The following is a 21,324-nucleotide window of genomic DNA, read 5'->3' as shown; positions in this document are numbered from 1 at the left end:
AAGTAACACATTACTTTTTGAATTTACATCATTACACCGGAATAATAAGTAACATTACTTTTCTATTTATTCAAATTTATATATTACTATTTACAGTATATTTACTGACAAATACAATTGAAAACCTCTCCCTTTCCCATTATATAGTCACATGAGGAGTAAAATCCTATAAAATCTATAGTTTGCTTCTGTCTGAAGGGTATCTTTACATTGCCAATTTAACGCTGTTTTGTGCCCCCTTCATATTCTGTTTAAAGATGCAACAGCTCATAAATCTGTACTAAAATATGCCAGCTTTGACTCACCTTACCCCCTTGTATCCGAGGTGGCTTTGATTTGGATTTCTGTACGGTTCTGTATTGTTTTATTTTTTAAATCTAAGGCCATACATCACAACCACTCTCTTCAAATTACACAGTACAATACATATACACAGGGTTGGGAGGGTTACTTTTGAAATGTATTTCACTAGAGATTACAGAATACATGGTGTAAAATGTAATTTATAACATATTCCATTAGATTACTCAAGGTCAGAAACATATTCTAAATACTTTGGATTACTTCTTCAGCACTGGTAGATTTTTTCAAATGTTTTGACTATAAAATCTCTGCCAGTACAGTAAGACAAAATACACATGTTAAAAATACATTCTCTGAAGAACCTAAATATCTTAGGTTATATGTTGTTTCTAAAACAAGATGAATCTAACTGATCTCGGTTTTAAGGATTTTTAGATATTTTTACAGGAAAATACAAAAATTCGAATCAAGAATAAAATAAATTATGAACCAAAGTGAATTTTCTTGATAAAAAAATATGATCGTGCCTGGTACAATGTGTATGTAAAATGTTTTGTAATAGCATTTTATCTTAGCTTAATGCTGACTATTTACACAAGTTTTATTTCTATTTCTTCTGCTCCAATCTTACTTCAAACATACTTCTCTGTCTGCTCGTATGAATGTAACACATCATAAGAAAGTTCAAATGCACTTTGGATCGCATCATTAATATGTATAAATGTTACTCCCCAACCCTGTCTATACAGTACATAAAGTGACCCTGAAGAGGAGTTATTACTGAGATGCTGAAAGCAGAATGTGAGAGACATGTGATATCTCTGCATGTTTCAGGTGTGTGTGTGTGTTGGCCCAGGCTCTGCTTGCTAGTCAATGAGCCACTGGTCTTTGCTGTAAGTTAATGGAAAGTGTCAGAGGCCAAGACAGCAAACATGCTTAAGTGAAAAGACATTTGCATTACTTGCCAGCACACACTTCATTATATTCCATGTGTGGAAAAGAGAATCTGTATTTCAAGTGTTCAAAGTTAGCATCTCTTATCAGAGTTGACTTCAGATGTTTGATGCCAGAAAAGTTAGCTTTAATAACAATTTCAGTATGAATATTTTTTTCAGTAAAAATACTTTGTATTGAAATCCCTCATATTTCTCTTTAGCATTTAATAATAAAAAAATAATCACTTTTTAAGAAAAGCATTTTTTAATCCCTTATTGACTTCTAAATGTATTGAAAATCTAAATGCTGGCCATGATGTCACTGTAATATTAGTATATTGTAATATTTATATACTGAATTGTGATTGGCCATTATCCACCATCCAGTTTACATTTTTCTAATTTTATGAAAATTGAACCATTCTTGATTGCAAGAGTAGGGTTTCTGAAGTTAAAATTCCATACATTTTCCCTGAAATCCTATACCATAAATGCCTACTCTTGGCAGCTATAAGTCCTTTAAAAACCTCCAAGTTTATCAGTATTAGCAGTAGGAGGTGGCCATTACAGATAATTACCATATCACTGACCCAAGTTTGGGGCCACAGTCTGGTGTTGGTGGATCTTGAAAAACAAAACTGGATCTGATATTAATGCTTGGCAGTCGTTGAGAAGTCTTGTGGTTTTAAGGGTCTCTGGTTCCATTTGAACTAAATGCCTCTTGCTCTTCGAGTGTAATCCAACATATAATAACCTAACACCATTTGTTTTTACACAACTCCAGGCAGCACTAGTGTGTGTTTGCTTCAGGGAGCCTTACAACACTTATTAAAATGCTTATTTGAGATCCTTTAAGGTCAAGTTGAACTAATGAACATGGTTGAATAGATCATCGGTGTGGAATGCTGGCCCTACAGGCCAAGATAATGGCCAAGATGTCCTCAGTTTACTCAATTTTATGTTCACCATTTACATTTATGCATTGGACAAATACTTTTATTCAAAGCAACTTACAGTGCATTCAAGGTAGACTTTTTGTAGAATTTGTGTTCCCTGGAAATCAAACCCACAACATTTCTGTGGTTAGCCCTCAGTGCTACGAGTTATATAACTGGAACAGGATCATCAGTCTTAGGTTTTAAGGAAATGAGAATGTTATTTGTTCTGATGATTTAAACATTGTGGAGTCAAAGTGCAATGTTTCTGTTTGTGTCAATCTTTTAGTTTTTATTCAAGCTCTATGTCGTCGTCTTCTATCTTTCTGTCTAAGGCCTGTGTCCGGACTGGGAGACATGGGACCCAAGTCAGCCAGTGGAGAACGCAAGAGAGGCCATGCAACAGGCTGATGATTGGCTTGGTGTGCCTCAGGTAAGAAGCATTCACCCGTATTTATTAGTGCCCATGCCATTTTGCATGATTTGAGACTGATTTCCTTTTTTCTTTTAATATAGTAAGACTGGCAGTGTTTTAGACCTGAGTTGACTTTAAAGGGATAGTTCACCAAAAAATGTAAATTCTCTCATCATTTATTCACCCTCTTGTCATGCCAGATGTGCATGAATTTCTTTCCTCTGCAAAACACAAACAAAGATTTTTAGAAGAATATGTCAGTTCTGTAGGTCTATGCAAGTGAATGTGGCCAGAAATATGAATCTCTTTTTTTAGTAATTTGCATTCTTATTGCATATAACCACCTACTGGTTGGGGTTGGTCAAAGGTGGAGATTTATACTAAAAAAGGACTTAAATATCAATCTGTTTATCACCCAAACCTCTCATATCATCTACTAAAAACAGCTTTGGGACAAGTTTTGGGACCAGCTTGTTTGTAGACTACTTGGTGTTATATTTTGTTATACAATTAATAATGTATAAAAAATAGTGTGGCATAAATACTGTTTGGGGTCACTTTTTGTGCAATGAAGACACTAGAACATACATTTGTGTTTGGACGATTGGGACATATAGAGTGTCCATGTCTATTGAGAGAAACCGATAGCTCATTTAATGCTTTTAGCATGCAGACTATCACTCCAGTAAGAGATGTAGAGGTTTAAGTTATGAGTTTTAATGACAAGCTGCATATTCCTCTTCCTCTCCTTGTGAATCTCTTTCTCTCTTTCCACTCTCCACCTCTTCCTTTAGCTGTGTTAAATACCATATAGAGCTATTTCCAGATACCTCTTAACCTTCCAGCCTAGCGTTAAATATAGCAGGACACTTAACCAGTAGGACATGAAAGACAGAACTCAAGGGAGAGGAGAGATAGTCAGACAGACAATATGTTCCACAGCTTTTAAAATAATTCAGCATACCACATTGTTTTTTTTTCTTCCATAGACTATTGTCGCTTATAGATGTGTTTGAATATGATGTACACATTTTAGTTGTCTAACTTATCTGATATATCCAATTTAGGTAATGGAGAATTCTACTAATGAGCTGATGAATTGAATCCATTGGAGCTATCTAAAAAGTGCAGTGCTGGTTGCCCTCAGGAGCAGGATTAAGAAACACTGCTCTAATGGCATCCAGGAATCTGAAATGTGCCACTCTTGATGAAACGTTCTCATGTGCAGAGCAGATGTTTTAGATTGTGCATGGAAATAGACTACATTACCCTGCCCCATAGATTAGCCACAATGTAACCCTTGACCCTGACATTTTAAAGGATCTGAGTTCTCATGTTGCCCTGTTTCATACAGGTGATTGCTCCAGAGGAAATTGTTGATCCCAATGTAGATGAACATTCAGTGATGACCTACCTGTCTCAATTCCCCAAAGCCAAGCTCAAACCTGGTGCACCACTGCGCTCTAAAACCCTGCACCCCAAGAGAGCCAAGGCCTATGGACCGGGTAAGACTGATATATTACGACAACCGTTAACACAATGACTGATGTGAATGACTGATTACATGATATGATAACTCTTAAATTTTCTCAACCAACCTTGCATCTACCTTTTCCTCTACTTCTGCCTCTACACACATTACATCTACCTTGATCTCTGCTTCATCCTCCACTCAACATCTGCCTTTACCTGTACTTCCTTTGACTTCTGCCTTTATATCTACCCCTTCCTTACTTTTTTCTCTCTGTAGGTATTGAGCCAAGAGGTAATGTGGTATTAAGGCCAGCAGAGTTTGTGGTGGAGACTGTGGAGGCAGGGCTTGGAGAGGTGTTGGTGTACATAGAGGATCCAGAGGGTCACACTGAAGAGGTCAGCATCAATCGTCCTCTAATTTATCTGCTTCTTTTCTTTCGTTGTTAAAACAATGTCAAATACAATATTCTGATATTTATGATATACAAAGAACATAGGAAATGAGCTAGATTACTTACTAATGTGTCTTTTTTGCAGGCCAGAGTAATTCCCAATAATGACAGGAACAGGAGCTACTCTGTGGTCTATGTCCCAAAAGTAGAGGGTCTGCATAAGGTACTAATAAACCATTTTATTGATTTATTTATTAAGCAATGCACAGTGGGTTTTCTTGTCTTTTTGCTGTAACTTCTTCAAGATTTATAATTTTCTAAATGGTACACTTGGGTCTTGAAGGCAGACTGTAGAGCTTTGTATGATTTAACAAAAAGAGCTTTGAATGAGATGGATAAAATGCTGTGGCTCTTACAGAGAGGTATATTTCTATCTACTTCTAGGTGAAGGTGTTGTTTGCTGGACAGGACATCGATCGTAGCCCTTTCCTGGTAAATGTGTCTAAAGCTCTGGGAGACCCAAACAAGGTGCAGGCCCGTGGGCCAGGTCTGGAGCCAGTGGGCAATGTGGCCAACAAACCCACCTACTTTGACATCTACACAGCAGGTATTATCAGAATGCATCAGATAAAAATAAATATAGACATTTTGCAGAAAAAAAAAAACAAAATACAAAAATAAATCTTAGCATTTAAAGGGATAGTTCACCCAAAAATCAAAGAATCTCTCATCAGTTATTCTCATCAGTCATCCCAGATGTGTATGACTTTCTTCCTTCTGTAGAACTCAAACAAAGATTTTTTAGAAGAATATCTTAACTCCGTTGGTCTGTACAATGCAAGTGATTGGTGGCCAGAACTTTGAAGCTCCAAAATCACATAAAGGCCACACAAAAGTAATCCATAAGACTCCAGTGGTTAAATCCATATCTTCAGTAGTGATATAACAGGTGTGGGTGAGAAACAGGTCAAAATGTATGTCCTTTATTACCATAAATATCCACTTTACATTTCAGAATATGAAAGAAAGGCAAAGTAGAGATTGATAGTAAAAAAGGACTTAAATCTGTTACTAAATACTTATCATATCACTTCTGAAGATATAGATTTAACAACTGGAGTCATATGGATTATTTTGATATGGCCTTTATGTGACATTTGGAGCTTCAAATGTCTGGTCACATTCACTTGGACCAACAGAGCTGAGATATTCTAAAATGATTTGATTTGTGTTCTGCAGAAGAAAAAAAAAGTCATACACATCTTGGATGGCATGAGACTGAGTAACTGATGAGAGATTTTTGATTTATTAAATCTTATTAGATCATCTTATATATTATCTTACTTTTGTAAGTGGTTAGTCAATTTACTTGTTAGCCTAGTCTTTTCCAACAGTAACAGATGCTCCATGTTCTTACCCCTCAGGTGCCAGAGCAGGTGATGTCAGTGTGATTATTGTGGACTCTCAGGGCCGTCGAGACACAGTGGAGATAATTCTGGAAAATAAGGGTGACAGCGTTTTTCGCTGCACCTACAGCCCCATTCTGGAGGGCCCTCACACTATTTATGTGACATTCGCTGGCCAGCAAATACCAAGAAGCCCATTCACTGTCCACATTTCAGAGGGTGAGACTGCATTTCATCATTTCCTGCAGTCTGAGAGACTATGTTTTACACTGTAATAAATTAATTAGGATAATCAATAGCATTACCTCTCATCAATTCATTCATGTTTTCATTTAGCTGATTTAAAGGCCTTGACTTTAAGGGCCCAATCTGTACTGGAGTTTGTGACACTACATGCATACTCACTAGACAAAAAGTAATGTATCTAATTCCAAGTTTTACAATGTAAAAGTGTACTTGAACGAAAGATGTTATTGAGAGGCTCCTGATAAGCCAAAGGTCGCCTAAAGTAATTTTGCCGTGTTATTGTTGGATGCCGTTTAGACAGAATTTACAAAAAAAAAACAACCAAAATCACATTACTTAACACTGAAGCCATTAATGCACCAAGAAAGCAACAGGTGCATTCCTGCCTGAAACGTAGGCAAGAACGAAGGCACTGTTTTTTTGTTTGTTTTTTTGCTGCATTAAAGGCTGACATTTATGTGGAGTGACACCATGTCCTAACCAGGTGTGACGGAAGCTTCTAGTGACAAAATAATTTATCTATTCATGCTGCAAAATGCAACACAACCACAACCAATTAGAACATTTCTGATGTTTAATATACAGTTATGAGGAATAGAATTTTGGACCAATGAGATGTAATTGTGAGCAGGACGACCCAGCACAACATCACACAAATATTGAGTGACCATTAAAATGTCCTGTTATTCGTCACTTGATGCAGTTTTGGCTGATTAGAATAAAAACTTTTATCTTACATCTTTTGACCCATCACACCTGGTTAGTGCATGGTTTGAGTGGGAATTTTTTGTTTTTATTATTTCTAAAATGTCTTTCTAATTATGCTCCTGAAGAGCTTTTTAATTTTGTTGATTTATTTCTCTCTTCTAATGACTCCAGTTGTTTTATTGACAGCATGCTAATACTGGACAACACCCAGAGAGACTTTCTCTGTGGTACCGAATGAAACAAGTTTGTTCAGTTTGGGCTCTGTGTGCTCAGGGGATGATGACGAAACGCTTTATTGTGTTTCCTCTCTCCTTTCGCCTGTGTGTGTCATTATAGCTCCTCCGAGTGGCCGGCAGATCAGCTCTCCGGTTCACATAATCCCTCAGTCTATATGCACACCGCCTTCAGAAAAGGCCAAGAAAGTGCCTCCCCCAACACCACCCAAACCCAGGCGACCAAGTTAGTACGGGCCACGTGGGGGGTGTGGCTGATGCCTGCTCGAGCTTGGTCCCCTCCCTCCTGTCTCCTCCCCACTTCCCTCACTCTGGATGTATCCTAACGGACACGTCACTTCTGGCTCGTTGGCATGCGCTGATGCTTTGCCCTCTATGGCAGTAAAAATCAACAAAAAGCTGAGATACACCCTGCAAAAAAAAATTATTATTTCCTTAATCAGTATTTTGTTGTATTACAGTTAAAAATAATTAAATATTGTTTAAATCTAACTCTGATATATTTACCTGAGGAAAATTTGCATGAGATATTAAGAGTTTTTTTTTTGAGAATTAAGTATATTTTTCTTATCCCAGTGGCAAAATGTTTTTGTCTTGTTTTAAGGACAGTTCTAACAAATTTTGTGAGACGTATGTAAAACATTTTTTTTTTAAATTGTTGTTTTAAGCCTAAATGTAACAAAATATAATCAGGTTTTTCCTTAAAATATGTTATAAAATGTAGGCAGGTTTATCCTTAAAATAAGACAAAACAATGGGGTGACAAAAATAAACTTAATTCAAGAAATATTCCATTGAAACTAAGTTCCCTTGGAACTTGTTTCTTCTCAAGTATTTTTATTTTATTTTAAAGATGTTTAGATTTTTTTTTTACTTGATAAACAACAAAAAAATACTGATTAAGTGAACGTCTAGGTGTATAATATTATCATCCTCATCCATTGTCATCATCATCAGCATCATCATCATCATCATCAGTCATCTGTGCAGCTGTTTAAATTAAATCCTGGCCATGTTGCTCTATAAATACTAACTCAGGAGAATGTGAATGCTTTGATTACCTTTTTAACATTTAATGTTTTACATGATGTTCCTTAACAAAAACCTACAATGATCTAACTCTGCCTCCGTAACCTTTTAAATTATTTAATTAACAACCAATTGCTAATGATATGACCTATTTTTCCAAATTTCTAACTTTGACAAATGTTTTAATCTAGCATTCAGAAGAACAAAGACTGTGAACAGATTTTCTTTGATCAAAAAGAGAGACCTTTTCTTATGGGTTTTCCCAGATGGTTTAACAGAGATTGTATTTCCCTAAAAAGAGCTCATTAGTAAACTTGCTGTTAAGCACCATGATACCCAGCCAGTAAGCTGCACATTTATAATAATAATAATAATAATAATAATAATTGTTTTATTTGATTCTGTTAGTACACTTCACAGCTGGTTCTTGTATCTAATTGCAGAAACGTTTTATTTGAAGTCTTTTTATAAGCTCTTTAAAACACTGATCCACTTGCCTGTTGTTTTCATAATAGGGTTGATGGATGTGCTGGCAGTGGTCTTCATGTGATTGCTAATTGCTTTGTGTCATTATCATAGATCTTTGAATTAAACATTCGTTCTTTGTTTTCAATGTCCAATACCTTTGACTGTGTCTATATGGTTGTCCTTGCATAACTCTCCTAAATGCATTACCATGTTATTCTGAACTAACTCTGACAAATTTGTCTGCATCTATGATTCATTTGTGTCTGTATTTGCCTTTCTGTCTTCTGTGAGATAAAGAATATATTTTTTTCTTTCTTTGTAGCAAGTAACCCAAATGCTTGTCGGGCCATCGGGCGTGGCTTGCAACCCAAGGGTGTGCGCGTGAAGGAAGTGGCCGACTTTAAGGTGTACACAAAGGGAGCGGGCAGCGGAGAATTACGCGTCCAGGTCAAAGGGCCAAGTACGTGTTTTTATATAAGCAACAGATGCTAAAAGGCATTATATACATTAGTTTAATCAACATATTATTTCAAAGTTAGTCTGGAGTTAATATTTATAAAAATGTGTGTGTTCAGGAGATGGTGAGGAGCCCGTCAAGGTGCAAGAGCTGGGAGATGGCGTGTATGAGTGTGATTACTACCCCATTTTCCCTGGAAAATACATCATCACCATTACTTGGGGTGGCCACGCCATCCCCCGCAGGTAATGGTATTTACACTCTCCTGCCTATTTATGGAGGTACAGGCCAGTTACTGCAATGCATTATCAAAGCAATTATAGCAAAATGTGTTGATCAGATTAACAGAATGTGTCACCATATAGGTATTTTACTTGAGACATACTATGTATCTGCTTCATTGTGCAATGAGAATGGAATAAACAATAATTTGTCCACAGAAGTTAGCTAAATGTAACAAAACCTCTCTTTGGAGGCATTTTGGAGCATACTCATTTGGAAAAAGAAAGATTAATAAAAATATTAAATCAAGTTTTTTTTTATTCTTTAAATGCATAAAAACTGTGCGTTGGGGTTAGCCTATAATAAAATCAAAAGATGTCTATGGTGTGCCCTCATTTGTAAACCTCTTGTCTGCAGCCCGTTTGAGGTGTTCGTGAGTGAAGATGCAGGGCCTCAGAAGGTTAGGGCATGGGGTCCGGGCTTGGAGACGGGTATGGTGGGAAAATCTGCTGACTTTGTGGTTGAGGCCATTGGCACGGAGGTTGGCACTTTGGGTGAGAATCTTCTTTATACATTGAAAGTTATTGAGTCTCCTCAGCTGATGTTATATTAAAGAATCTATAGTTTATGGTGTGTTAATGTGCTAAAGAGATGCTTGTGTGAGCTTCTCTCAGTGTTTGTGAAATAAAAAGAAAAAACAATTCATTTACAGGAATATCTTTGATTGTTGCTTCTGTGTTTACAGGTTTTTCCATTGAGGGCCCCTCACAGGCCAAGATAGAGTGTGATGACAAAGGAGATGGGTCGTGTGATGTTCTGTACTGGCCCACTGAGCCAGGTGACTATGCGGTCCATGTCATCTGTGATGATGAAGATATTAAAGACAGCCCATTTATGGCCCACATCCTCCCTGCAGCCAATGATGTCTTTCCTGAGAAGGTCAGCCCAATCACAATTTACTGACAGTTAACATAATGATTTCATATTAATTTACAATAATAAACAAAAACTATGTTTTTATTCAGATTAAGTGTCACGGCCCTGGGTTGGAGCCAACTGGATGCATCGTAAATAAACCTGCAGAGTTTACAATTGACGCCTGTGGAGCCGGTAGAGGGCATCTACAGATTTATGCTCAGGTACATTTATTTCTAGTTCTAGCCCGAAATTAGCGTTAGGGTTAGGTTAGTTATGAAGCTAACTTGAAGATTCACACCACACATTCACACCACTGTCTTGTTGTAATAAATTGTACTTTGATAAAAATGTTACCAAAAATAGAATGTTAAGATTTAATTTTGCTTCCTACTAAAAGAAAAGTGTCAAATGAATCAATCATTAAGGAACCAGAATCACTAAGTGAAATCAGAAACAGAATTATTAAATTTTTTATGATATAATGAACACAAATAATGGTAAGTATGCTCAGAAGGTTGTTGGTTCAAGCGTAAGATGCCTCATTTCTTATGCCACTGTTATATCTCCATTTATTCACTTTAAAGTAAGTGTTTTGCAGGGTCATTTACAAAGTTTTTGTTATTCTTAATCCTTATGTTTTTATGTCAGGACGCTGAAGGTTTCCCCATCAACATCCAGATCACAGACAATGGTGACAGCACATATTTCTGTGTGTATATACCAAACAAGCCCATGAAACACACTATCATCATCACCTGGGGGGAGGTCAATGTTCCCAACAGTCCGTTCAGGGTGAGAGTTTCAGCCTACCAATTATATTTTTAAAGTTGCTGTTGCTAAAGAAATTCTATAAACTAAAACAACAGGCCTTTCATTTAAAGTTTATGACAAAATTTTTCCAGTATTAGATTTTCACATTCTCCCTTTACAAGAAAATGTTAGATCATAGATTCCATATTGAATCAAGAGCCACCTATTCCTAGTTCTGTAACTATGAACTTTCTACATTTCTCAGGTGACCATTGGAGAAGGCAGTCACCCAGAGAATGTGAAGGTACATGGACCAGGGGTGGAGAAAACTGGCTTAAAGGCCAATGAACCCACATATTTTACGGTGGACTGCAGCGAGGCTGGGCAAGGTCTGAGCAACATTGGTTACTATTGTTAATTAATCATAATTTTTCAAATCTCTTTGTGCCAATTCAGGTATTTCAAGTCTTGTATGTTGAATTAAAAAACAAAATGCTCTCTCTATGCCTTGATAGCATTATTATAAAATACATTGAATGAATTTAGGATAGAATATACATTCATTACTCATTTTCTTGTTGTTCTCACATCTGGCTGCTGCCACTTCTGACTCTTTTTAGGAGATGTCAGCATTGGGATTAAGTGCGCTCCTGGTGTGGTGGGACCTGCCGAAGCAGATATCGATTTTGATATAATTAAAAATGACAACGACACATTCACAGTGAAGTACACGCCCCCCGGATCCGGACGCTACACCATCATGGTGCTGTTTGCTGATCAGGTCTGTCTCGGCCAGTATCATGTTTCTCACTCAAGTATATGAATGTATACTGTATGTGATCTGTAAATAAAAATGTCTATGAATTAACAGGAAATTCCCATCAGTCCCTTCCGTATCAAAGTCGACCCATCCCATGATGCTAATAAAGTGAAAGCAGAAGGCCCCGGTCTCAACAAGACAGGTCCGTTTTATTAACAATGTCTGCAATTATGAAAACACTAGGTTATGGTAAACTCACCTACTTGTCATCTGTGTCACAGGTGTGGAAGTCGGCAAGCCAACACACTTCACAATCTACACTAAAGGAGCAGGCAAGGCCACCCCTGAGGTTCACTTCACTGCAGCTGGGAAAGGAGAAGCTGTTAGTGACTTTGAGATTATTGATAACCACGACTATTCTTTTACTGTGCGCTACACTGCAGTACAGCAGGTGAGATTCCCCAACACCGGAGAGTAGCAAATATAGTGTCCTTTTAATAAGTATAAAGCAGTACAAAGCAGTATAACTTCCCATTCTTCTTTGCCCTTCAGGGTAACTTGAGTGTCTCTGTGTGCCATGGTGGTGACCCCATCCCCAAAAGCCCTTTTACCATCACTGTTGCTCCTCCTTTGGATCTCAACAAGGTCAAAGTTCAAGGACTCAACAACAGTAAGTCCACTGGAAACCACTAAAAGAGAGCTTTAAGGAATGGAACATTAGCATACGACCTACTGCAATATTGCACAGTATACACTATTTTTGTATGCAGTACAAATAGAAACAATTATGCATTAATTTAAATGTCACTACAGTATTATACTACGATGTTGTCACGTAACCATATTAGGTTGCATGTTAACTATCATGAGTTCCAACCTCAATTATCTTGTAATAATTATCTTTTTTTTGGGGGGGGGTGGAAAAAATTTCTTTACTCACTCAGAAGCGACAAATAATGTGTCAAGAGATGTTAAAATGTTCGATTGATATAATTTCTAGTTCTTTCATCGCTCTGGAAATGGAGTAAAGTAATATGGTATGAGTATGGTAGGATGCTATTCTGAACATAAGTTTAAGTTTCTTGTTAAACATTTACAACTCAAAATTTTTGCTGCAACATTTTATATTGTACAAGTCACTGAATGTGATATGTTGATGTATTTATTATTCAATTATTTTGTGTAGAAGTGGATGTAGGGAAAGATCAGGAGTTCACCATTAATACACGTGGTGCTGGAGGCCAAGGAAAGTTGGACGTCAAGATTACCTCACCCTCTCGCCGACCAATCCCATTCAAGGTGGAATCTGGCACATCTAATGAGATTCACACTGTTAAGTACATTCCCCCAGAGGAAGGGCCCTACAAAGTGGACATCAGCTATGACGGAAACCCTGTGCCAGGAAGTCCGTTCACGGTGGAAGGGGTGATGCCTCCTGATCCCTCTAAGGTACGGATCACAAAAAGGAGAGTGTGATTCATTTGTTTATCCATTGAAGCATAAGTATCATGATTACTTTTAATCCTTTTGATTGAAAAAATATTTTTACCTAGATGATGTCATCAGTGAGTCTATTTTTGTGAACCATTGGTCGAGAGACACTGTGCTTGATTGTGTTTTGGCACTTCGAGTCATTCATGGATCTTTCTTAAGGCTATATATTTATTAAGAGCTTGGTGAGACAGATACAAATCTCTTTATGAGGAGAAACATGGGATGTTTTTGGGGAGTTACTTGAGAAACTGGACGATGCAGTGCAATTTGTACCTCGCAAATCAGTTTTGGAGACCTTCAGAAGTTTATAAGCCACTAACTAGAGTCAGAATGCTCTACTTAAGGAGAACCTAACTTTGTAAAATCAATATTTCATGATCCTTGAGCATTTCCTTTAAGTACAAGTTGTATATACCAAAAAGGCAGAAAAAAAAAAAAAATGCTTACATTGCATGAGGGGTCCAAACCATATCTAGGGACCAGAATATCACAGAGATTTGGGGGTGGGTGGCTCTTTTCAGTTGTGTGTGTGTGTGTGTGTGTGTGTGTGTGTGTGTGTGTCTTCATGTTGTTATGTTCCAGATCAGTGTTTTAATTGTAATTAAAGTCTTGTTGAGTGTCAATACGGTTCCTGCTTCCTCCTTTTCCGATGAACAAGAGGCTGGTCTGCCACAGTAGATTAGCTGCTTACTGGTCCTATTTTCTTTTCAAGGTGCGAGCCTATGGCCCTGGTCTTCAGGGAGGCATTGTTGGTAAACCCGCTCCATTTGCCATAGACACCAAAGGTGCAGGTACGGGGGGTCTTGGACTGACTGTTGAGGGTCCGTGTGAAGCCAAAATTGAGTGCCAGGATAATGGAGACGGCTCTTGCTCTGTGTCCTATCTGCCCACCGAGCCTGGAGAGTACTCCATCAACATCCTGTTCGCTGATGCCCACATCCCTGGTTCCCCTTTCAAAGCCATAGTACAGTCCGTTTTCGATCCCAGCAAGGTCACAGCTAGTGGACCGGGGCTGGAAAGGGGAAAAGTCGATGAGGCGGCATCATTCACGGTGGACTGCTCCAAAGCAGGGGAAGCAGAGCTGACCATTGAGATTATTTCAGATTCAGGAGCACAGGCAGAGGTGCATGTCCAGAAAAATAGTGATGGAACATATTCCATCACATACATCCCTCCTTTCCATGGTATGTACACCATCACAATTAAATATGGAGGACAAGCAGTGCCCAAGTTCCCTGCACGGGTACAAGTAGATCCGGCTCTCGACACCAGTGGAATCAAGGTCTACGGTCCAGGAGTAGAGCCCAAAGGTAGGAAAAACTCGACTTTACTGCCCTGCAAGTGCAAAACTGCTAATTCTTTCCAAAATTTAGTTATGACCAAAATGGGGTCTCTTATACTATTGAGGTATTTACACTTGGTCACTTCATGCATTTCTGCTGATCAAATTGTTATCCGATCATGCAAAGACAAAGTGTAAATGCCCACCTTCCTCTGGAGATGGTTTTGAGATGCATTCTAGACAAAACTCTGTCAAGCTGTTCAAGTCAGCTTAGGGAAAATGTGAAACATAACAGCTGATACAGAGTATTTGCATAGTGCTCGCATCGTGCAATAAATAATAACAAAGTAAGAAACAGATGCATGTTGTAGGAGAGACTTCATTTATTTGATGCAGATTGATAAAGAAACTGCAACTAAACATGGACCTGCTTGAACTATGGCAAGGCCTGAGTGGAAAAATACACAATGCGCTCAAACTCAGATACCCGTGCATAGGGAAAAGTCAGTTGGAATCAAATAATAAGTCTTTTAAAATCACTGCCCAGCATTATCATAATCATGTAAGTGAACTCAGTATTTTCAGTATTTTTAGTCCGTTTTTATAGTGCTGTAATTGAAGATCAGATTTATCTCTGTTTGGCAGAGACACATGGATTTGGCCAAGTGTAAATGGAATGTGCATCTCAAATAGGATAGAAATCCGATCAGAAAAAATGCATTATGTGTCAAAGTGTAAATACTCCCTATGATCTGTCCCATGTCTCAACTAAAACAGATTTAGAGAAAATTAATTATAAAAATGTGATAATCTACTTTTGACTTAACAATGACAACGCTTTGAAGTCATTTTTCCCAGTTTCACTGTTGGCGTTATTATGGTGCCTTGGCAGGTTAGAATTTAAGATCAACATGAAACAGCATTTGCAACACTTTTAACTTCAATATTGATTTAAACAGAATATTTAGCATGAAATGATTGGGTTTTGATTTTATATTATCAGAATTTGATTGGATTGGTAGATGTTGAAACATGCTAGGCTTTGATTTTATTGGTCAATTTTTGTACCAAAATATATGTACACAAATATATTTGTATTTATTAGTAATATTTAATAATATAATGAATATTATATATATATACTGTATATATGTGTGTGTGAGTATGTGTATGTGTATATTACTTATTTATCTCCTCCCCCCCAAAAAAAGTTGTTTCAGAGGTGTAAAAAGTAAATACATTTTGTTCTGTCTTTGCTTAGAGATGTGATTCACACAATGTTATATATTTACAGGTGTACTCCGAGAGGTCACTACTCACTTTGTCGTTGACACCCGGGTTTACAACAAGATGGGGGGAAGCCACATCAAAGCTCGTATCGTTAACTCCTCTGGTGCCAACACAGATGCGTACATCACAGACAAAGGAGATGGCACTTACAGAGTGGAGTACACAGCATATGAGGATGGTAAGAAAAAATAATGGTTTTAAGGGTCCATTTCCTATAAAAAAAAAAACACCAAATAGAAGTTATTGTTTGTCAGCATTTTTTATTGTGTGAAATACTAAACTGATTTTAGTCTTTGGTTTAATTTGCTTTGCATAAACTCTGTAATTGTCTCTCCTCATACTGAGGAAAGCTGGCCTGTGTGTTCCCACCATTTTCATTAATTTAACAGGACAAGTTAGGTTTTTTCTGAATAGAACCTCCCCTTCCTTTATCAGAATATAAACACACACATATACAGACACATACACTCAGAGCTGACCGATATTCTGAGCACGGTTGCTTTATTGAATGTTCTGTGTGGAGGTCAATTTTGTATGATGGATATTTATTCTTTGTTCATTGTGTTTTGAGGGGAGGCTGCTGATGTCTGTTTTCCCATGATGCCTTGATAATATTCTATCACAATTATTGATTGAGAGAAAAAAAAACACAATCCTGCTCCATATGGCCACACACAAGATGACTAACCCCTAGATTCCTCTCATCTGTCATAAAAGGTTTCATATATTTAGATTAAATGTTGTTATTGTTTTATTTTTGTGTAGGTGTGCATCTGATAGAGGTGTTATATGATGATGTTCCTGTCCCCAAGAGCCCGTTCAGGGTGGTGGTAACTGAAGGTTGCGATCCCAGCCATGTACGTGCCTATGGCCCGGGTCTGGAAGAAGGTCTTGTCAATAAACCGAACCGCTTTACAGTGGAGACAAGGTACAAACACATTTTTATTTTAAAGTAAATAATAATACTAAAAAACAACCTATATAAATCTAAAAAAAAGTGGTCTTGTTTTCCAGTAAAACACATCTAAAACTAAATATTTTGATAAATTATGTTTTTTGAGAACATATCATGATTTCAGTTTATTTTTCTGGTTGCATTTTACATTAAGGCTGTATTTGTTGACATTAGATAACTACATTAGTTAGCACGAACTATCCATGAACAATACTTTAAGAACATTTATTAATCTTGGTTAATGTTAATTTCAACATATTACATTTTTTATTAAATGCATTATGAACCAACAAATTAACCCTAATCAAGATTAATAAATGCTATACAAATATAGTTTATCGTTAGTTATGATACCTAAGGCATTTAATAATGTATACAAATAGAACATTATTGTAAATTGGTAAAATTCTTCTTAACACATTGTTAACAGTGTTTGTTTTACCCCTTTTCTATTCTAGCCTCTTTTTAAATACCCTCCTTTGCTTGTATTTTTCTTTTTAGGGGTGCTGGTACAGGTGGACTTGGTTTGGCAATCGAGGGTCCATCAGAAGCCAAGATGTCTTGTAAAGATAACAAAGATGGCAGCTGTAGTGTGGAGTATATCCCATTCACTCCTGGAGAATATGACGTCAACATCACTTTTGGAGGCCAGCCAATTCCAGGTATGATGTAATTTCCTCTTGCCTAATTAATTCCACGGTTGAATGTGAGTGAACTCAATAATCGTGTTACATATTAACCTAGATTTCAGCAGTTTGTGAAAATGAGACATTTGTAAGCCAAAATGTCACTATGACATATTTTTGAGTGTCAGTTTGGTTTGGTCAGTCATGCTCAAATATTTCATACCTCAGAGTCCTTAGGTATTAGAGTCATACCTTTACATTTAAGAGGGATTTCTAAGCAATTTATGATGGAAAAACTGTTCAATAACACTGTTAAATTTGGTGGATATTTAGGAAGTCCATTCAGGGTGCCTGTAAGGGAGCTAGTCGACCCCAGCAAGGTGAAGTGCTCTGGTCCAGGCCTGGGCAGTGGAGTCAGAGCCCACGTCCCTGCAAACCTTCACTGTGGACTGCAGCAAGGCTGGCCTCGCCCAACTGGAGGTTCTACTGTACGGACCCACAGGTGAAAGCCAAAAACACACACATACGCAATTAGACACTTGCACCAAGACAAATTATTTTACAGTTGTCTGGACTGTTTGACAAGAATGCAAAAAGATCAACCGTCTTATTATTCTGTATAATTAGGAATGGTAGAGCCGCTGAATATCACAGACAATGGTGATGGTACACACACTGTGATCTACACACCCGCTAAAGATGGACCTTACACTGTGTGTGTGAAGTATGCAGACCAAGAGGTGCCTCGCAGGTGAGAGGCATTCGAAATTAGAAGAGCACTTCTTTAGTAACAAGACATGCAAATCTGTACTTACTGTAGCAATATACATATTTATTATAGAAGTCTATGGGGCAAGTCATTGCACTGGGATGTACATTAAAATACACACAATTGTAAGAGTATTACCACAAGACTTAAACATTAAATATGTAAAGATGATAAAGAATCACTTTATAACCTTGTCTGAGCAAAGTTACAATATGTCCAGTGTTTCAAAACCATTTAAAGCCATCAAATCCTGTATCTTTAGCATAACCATCCATCTAGAACAATAGCCCCACTGCTAAAATGATGATTTAGACAAACGTACAGCTCACAAAACAAACCTTTTTTTGTATGGAATAATTAAAATGAGCACTTTATCCAAAATATTCTGCTTTTAAACCCTCTGGAAAGTATTGCCCCATTGACTTCCATTGTAATTCAGTTACTGTAAACACATATTTTATTTGGTTTTACAAACTGAGTGACAAGTTGAAATTATTATCTTTTGTAATCGGCAGCATGTCGCAGATGCTCTTGATAGGGTTTTTCTTCAATGTAAACCTGAACATTTATTTAACTTGATGTGCAATCATGATCACTACATCTGTTTCCCTCTTTGCATCAGTCCATTTAAAATCAAGGTTTTGCCTGCTCATGATGCCAGCAAAGTTCGTGCCAGTGGTCCCGGTCTGAATGCATCTGGAGTGCCCGCCAGCCTGCCTGTGGAATTTACCATTGATGCCCGTGACGCAGGGGAGGGGCTTCTTACTGTACAGATACTGGTGAGTGACATCTTCACCTGATCAGTCCTCTTCTTTGACATGTTACCCTTGATGTTCACATATGCTTTAATGCCCAATGTCCCCCCGCTTTGACCCTTCCCTGCTGTTGCTGTAGGGTCCGGATGGGTGCAAGCGTGAGGCCTCTGTGTATGTGGAGGACTGGGGTAGGAGGGTGTGGGAGAACCACATTGTAAAGGGCACCATCCCCTTCCATATTCTTAGGAAAGGATGTGTAAGGCGGCCCTTTGTTTTCGGCCTCCTCTTGTTGTTATAACTTACCATGTCTGGCGTCCCCCTATCCTCTCTCCCTCCCATCAGCCTTGGGCCCCTAAGTGCTCATGGCCTGTCCCCTTGCTAGTGTACACCCTACCCCAGTTCCCCTGCTTCCATATACCTTTCTCCCATTAGTATTGCCTAGTTTTGCTCTAGTTCCTTGTTCTGGAATGACTTAATTATCTTTTAATTATTTCTTAATTAATTATCTTGGTTCTTATTTGGATATCTATCTATCTATCTATCTATCTATCTATCTATCTATCTATCTATCTATCTATCTATCTGTCTGTCTGTCTGTCTGTCTGTCTGTCTGTCTGTTTCTTTCCTATCTGTTTGTCTGTCTAAGCTATAGATTCTGTCTGATTCTTTCTTTCACCCTCCATTTTTTTTTTAGTTACGCCTTTCCTTCTTTTAATGTCACTTCCTGGGCCTTCTTGGTTCATGCCTACATTATTCCTCACCCTTTCTTAATCAGATGTGACACTGAAGGGTCAGATGATGTCCCTTCGACTTGGGAATTGTATTTTCTTGAGGGTGGTGACAGATCCTTGCTTTACACAATCACACTTCTTTCCACGTTTTAAAGGAATGGTGGAAACTTCACTCAAATCAAAATGTGTGTTCTTTAACTGCACACATTCAAAAGCATCCAAAAACATCTTCAACTTACACGAAAGTGGCATTTTTTGGATGTGAGAGTGAAAGTTTTTCGTGGCCAGCTAAACTTGGTCATTTTGTGCCCATTGAAGGGACTTTGTACCCTTAATGATGCCCTCTACTGGTCTCTGTGGACTGACTTGTCATTGGATGTGGTTTTCCACTACATGACTAACATTTAGAGATGTTTGCTGTTCAATATGGACATAAATGTTTTTTTATTTTATTGTGTATGTGTGTGTGGTGTGAGTAATTTTGGAAACAGTTATTTCAGCAAATAGTAAAGACTTTGATCTATTCTTAAACACAAGTGAATATTGAAGACATAGAACCTTCATGTGCAGTCTAACCATAAAAATACTGAGGTTTAGAAATACACATACCTTCAAACTCTTAAAAAATAGACAAGTTTTAACAACTTATTTCTGTTGCAGGACCCAGAGGGGAAGCCTAAGAAAGCCAACATTCGGGATAACAGAGACGGGACATACACCGTGTCCTACGTCCCAGACATGACAGGACGCTATACTATTACAATCAAATATGGTGGTGATGAGATCCCATACTCCCCCTATCGAATCCATGCTCTACCATCTGGAGATGCCAGCAAATGCCATGTGACAGGTCAGTACATCAATTGTATAGTTTTAACTCTGAAATATGACTTGGATGAGCAGTGGTTCAAGCTGCTAGTCAATGCACTTGGTATCTGTGACCACACAGCAATTTAATTCTATAGTCTTTGTAATTCTATAATAATGCACCAAGTTGATACCCTGCTTGGCAACCATTAATACAATTAATTTATTCTTAAAACGGAGCATCTTAAGCACACCTTTTATGATCACGAATTATAACTACTCTTTTCTTTGATTTGTAGTGTCTATTGGGGGACACGGATTGGGTGAGTTATTTGAAAGCATCAGTTTCCTAAAATTGAACATTGCAAGTCTTTAATGTAGGACGAACTCAGGTAAATTGGGAATTGTTTTGCCACTGGGATGAATAGCAAAAAGTGTTCCAATTTAACTGAATTCACCCTATAATTATGCACCTTTTCTGTTTGGTATAGTAAAACAGATATAATAAATGATAGAAATAGATACTTATGTTGGCTTTATCATAATTTCTTTGTAATTGTACCATGAATAGGCTCTGGGCTTGGACCCACCATTCAGATCGGGGAGGAGACAGTTATTACTGTTGATGCAAAGGCCGCAGGGAAGGGGAAGGTCACTTGCAAAGTGTCGACACCAGACGGGGCGGAGCTGGACGTAGATGTTGTGGAGAACTCAGATGGAACTTTTGATATCTACTATAATGCACCAGAACCTGGGAAATATGTCATCACTATCCGCTTTGGAGGAGAGCATATTCCTAACAGTCCTTTCCATGTGGTGGTGAGTGCTTTCTGTTGCTTTTTTTTGTTTTTGTAAGTTTATCATAATTCATGATTTCTGAGATTTAACAAAGCAATTCAATTCTAGTTTAGTGTGTCGAATTGAATTAGCTGCATGTAAATGTGTGTGGTGTGAAACCCTAACCA

At 37.8% G+C, this 21,324-nt stretch overlaps 1 protein-coding gene across 1 annotated transcript in view; it reads left to right on the top strand.

Annotated features, from left to right (window-relative positions):
* Nucleotides 1-21,324, top strand: part of LOC127637303 (filamin-C-like) — a 62,390-nt gene that overhangs the window by 25,036 nt on the left and 16,030 nt on the right. Inside the window, 29 exon segments of the mRNA XM_052118293.1 lie at nt 2,509-2,606; nt 3,943-4,093; nt 4,339-4,457; nt 4,599-4,676; nt 4,898-5,060; nt 5,878-6,078; nt 8,866-9,003; nt 9,119-9,245; nt 9,640-9,776; nt 9,968-10,161; nt 10,248-10,361; nt 10,789-10,932; nt 11,156-11,279; nt 11,511-11,671; nt 11,762-11,852; nt 11,932-12,101; nt 12,203-12,320; nt 12,837-13,099; nt 13,857-14,454; nt 15,721-15,894; nt 16,482-16,644; nt 17,173-17,333; nt 17,631-17,728; nt 17,730-17,799; nt 17,925-18,048; nt 18,689-18,845; nt 20,213-20,402; nt 20,659-20,682; nt 20,931-21,178. Of these exon segments, the coding sequence (XP_051974253.1) occupies nt 2,509-2,606; nt 3,943-4,093; nt 4,339-4,457; nt 4,599-4,676; nt 4,898-5,060; nt 5,878-6,078; nt 8,866-9,003; nt 9,119-9,245; nt 9,640-9,776; nt 9,968-10,161; nt 10,248-10,361; nt 10,789-10,932; nt 11,156-11,279; nt 11,511-11,671; nt 11,762-11,852; nt 11,932-12,101; nt 12,203-12,320; nt 12,837-13,099; nt 13,857-14,454; nt 15,721-15,894; nt 16,482-16,644; nt 17,173-17,333; nt 17,631-17,728; nt 17,730-17,799; nt 17,925-18,048; nt 18,689-18,845; nt 20,213-20,402; nt 20,659-20,682; nt 20,931-21,178 (4,598 nt within the window).

This window comes from Xyrauchen texanus, chromosome 45 (assembly GCF_025860055.1).
Source record: "Xyrauchen texanus isolate HMW12.3.18 chromosome 45, RBS_HiC_50CHRs, whole genome shotgun sequence".
NCBI classification, from domain to species: Eukaryota; Metazoa; Chordata; class Actinopteri; order Cypriniformes; family Catostomidae; genus Xyrauchen; species Xyrauchen texanus.
The sequence above is the reverse complement of the archived record's forward strand: the minus strand, read 5'-3'. Positions and strand labels throughout refer to the sequence as shown.